The sequence below is a fragment of the Anopheles aquasalis genome, chromosome 2, assembly GCF_943734665.1.
Source record: "Anopheles aquasalis chromosome 2, idAnoAquaMG_Q_19, whole genome shotgun sequence".
Lineage (NCBI taxonomy): Eukaryota > Metazoa > Arthropoda > Insecta > Diptera > Culicidae > Anopheles > Anopheles aquasalis.
In genome coordinates this window covers 49,929,381-49,932,500 of record NC_064877.1, presented here as the reverse complement: position 1 = coordinate 49,932,500, position 3,120 = coordinate 49,929,381, and the positions used below count along the sequence as shown (strand labels likewise).

Genomic DNA, 3,120 nt, shown 5'->3' with positions numbered 1-3,120 from the left:
AAGCTACTCGTAATGGAATCAAACATTTTGGCATTAATTCTGATTTATGTTTTAGAAATCTTATACATTTCTTTAGTGTTTTAGTAAAAATCAACTAAAAGCGGAATTCCTTGGCATCATGATCAGATAACAGTTGAGTGTTCTGTAAGAATCATGCTTCAACCAATAGACCCGTTAGTATGGTAGAGGCCAAACGAGAGGCCAAGTCGGCCAAGCCACACGAAAGAGACAAACGGCATCGTTCCATCGAAGAGACTGAAGGCAAAGAGATCCCCCGCTAAGAGGGTCCGGATCGGGTAGGCGGGACACGTACCACCGTTGAACGAAGCACAGAACAAGAGAAAGGGGATAAAAGGAACCTTAGAAACAGGTACAGACAGGAGAGGAATGCTGCAACATAACACGACGGACAGGGACAGGGACGGGGGCGGGGACGGGGACGGGAACGTACGAGCGGGGTAAAAGTGGTGGAACAACTTGTGAGCCCACGAACATGTGGGCCCCGGGCCCGAAGCGGCCGCTCGAACGGGCCTCGAGTTATTTCTCCGCAAAACACGTACACATGTAGATGACGATGTGGTGGACGAATATGAAGCAGAAACACCACCGGCAGGCAGCGCGAATGAAATGTAAATTGTCAGCAAAGACGGCCAAGCAAACGCGTTTGCGTGCACGACGCCAACTACGACACAATCCAGATGCGTTGTCCACTCGAAAAATTGGAATTGATTTTTCCGTCGATCCGTTCCGAGTATGAAGCGCTCCATAAACAAAAAAACGCAATTAACAAAACACACTCGCGGGACTCGGTTCGGTACGGAGATGCTCGCTAACATCGCGCATGGTTATCATTTGACATCCTTTTTTCCCTCTCCCATTTATTCTCGTACCTCCCGAGAGAGCCCACCCGAGACATTCCTGGCCAGCTTTCGACCATTTGTATGCAAATTATGGGTCTGTCGTCGCTTGGGTCTGCAACACGAGCTCCAGCAGGGTGTTTTCGGTGCGATGGAATGCACCAAATCCCTCCTACGAACCTACCAGCGGCGTTCTGCAGCTATCCGAACTCAGGCGCTGGGCAGCTTGCTTTGTTCGAAAAAGTTATATTATTTTATAGAAAAAGACAAACCACGCTAAAGGTAGCGGAAGATTGGGAACTCCTCGGTGGGGGAAGTTATTCATTTACCACCACGCTCCCCCTTGCAAGGCCATGTCGCATTCGAAATGATCTTGAAAATGGTCTCATTTCGGTGCTGCCGTCGCATTTTAATGCCCAATTCCCATGGTGGACAGATGGCCCCTGCTACCGGACCTGGTTAATCTGGAGTTGTATAATACAATCGCTTCGAGACATTTGCTCGTGTCCGTGGACTTGAGAACCTGAAGGGAAACCTGATTGAGCCATCAAGAAATGCGCACGGTTTTGACCATGCCACTATTTAGAGGCTATCAAGGCCACTAGCCACCAACAGCAGCAAGGCGCAACGTTGGCCAAGGGATGCATTGCAAACGATTGTTTGCTCAGCTGCACCTCTGGGAGGGATTGTGCATGCATGTGTGCATCGCATTGCATGAAACACCCTTTCGTGTGGCACATTAACTGGAATAGAAAGTTTTGGCCAGCGCTTTCACGGCTTGGGGCACCTTTCGTCGCTTGACGGAGCGTTGCTGTCACTCGCTAAATTTGGAAAGAACTGAGACCACCAAGTGGTGCACCAAGAGGTGGAAATGGGTTATGCTTTAATGGACCGATTGATGCACCTTTTTGTTTAAATTTTAACATGGAATTTTGGCAGGCAAATGCAAAATAAACGCTAATCGAGTATCATAAGATAAGCGCGACAAAGATTTAATGATGTAGCGATCGGAGAATGTAGGAAAACTTTGAAATTATCGTCAAACCGTTGAACAGGTTGTCTGTGGTGCAGCATCCCTGCATGTACCCAGTGGCTGCATATCAGTCGGATTCTCGCTACTTGTTCGTACCTGTATGTTGTTCCGCTTCACTTCGTAGCTTTGCCAGTTGTCTGTGGAGAAGGCGATTGCCAGCAGGGCAACGGCGATGATGGCGGAGATCGTCGCCAGCGACAGCGTTACGGCACTGCAGGGCATCTTGGGCTCTTCCTCACTTTCCTCGCGGCGATAATGGGCGATGCTGGGCGATGGCACACACTGACACAATCAAGCGATGTATTCTCAACCACACTCACGCGACCAACGCCAAGAACCGATCCGGTGTGGTGCTTTTTTCTCCGTTAGACTTTCGGATGATCACAAACACACACCACCTCAGATGATCTTTGTCTCGTTGGACAAACGCTGGACGGTAAAAGACGTGAGATGTGATGTTGAGGATGGCTCCGAAGAAGATGTTGCTTCGCTTCTCTGCCGATGATCACCAATACCTCCTAATGCTCGCGCACACTGCCACACTTTAGACAACTGGATACAAATTATGGAAGATCATCCTTTGCTTGAGACTCATGTCTTGCTTCTCGCCAAGATGCACCGAATCCGATCAACAGTTGGAACAACGTATTGCACCTGCCACGGGGCGAATCATCGGGGATCGGGACACCAAGCACATCAATTCGAATCGGCTCACTTCCGCGGAACTCTCTGTCGGAAGCTTATCGCGATCAGTAACACAGTTTGGCACGTACCTTCCACAGCACATAAACTAGATCAACGCGGAACGAAACGGGACTGCCGCGTACACACGCACTCACAACGAACAACACTATCGACAAGACACGAAACGGAACGGCACACGGCACGATCTTCAGTCCAACATCCTCCACTGAGCTTTTCCAACTGAATGATGGGGGTGAGATTTCTCTACCGCAGGCAGTGCGCTCTTGCTCCGACGCCCGGCCACTGTACGCACTACCCCACCAACCAACGCTCACGGGCTGTTCACATCAAGTGCGTTTTTTCAACGCAGCTACACCGTTCCAGCCTACTATTTCTGTGGCAGTGTATGAAGAAGTTCACACAAAAATGGTACCTTATGAGCTTTTATTTTACGTTGCTATATTCATCTCTCTGTGCTATGGTTGCAGGATAACATAAAAATATGGCAGTCTTCTCATTCTAAAATTAGTCTTTTATTCGAAATGT

At 48.9% G+C, this 3,120-nt stretch overlaps 1 protein-coding gene across 1 annotated transcript in view; it reads right to left on the bottom strand.

Annotated features, from left to right (window-relative positions):
- Positions 1–2,804, bottom strand: part of LOC126571659 (transmembrane protein 235) — a 12,596-nt gene extending 9,792 nt beyond the window's left edge. The window contains exon 1 of the mRNA XM_050230383.1: positions 1,987–2,804. Within this exon, the coding sequence (XP_050086340.1) occupies positions 1,987–2,112 (126 nt within the window). The 5' untranslated portion in view covers positions 2,113–2,804. The remainder of the gene's footprint in view (positions 1–1,986) is intronic.
- Positions 2,805–3,120: the final 316 nt, after the last annotated feature.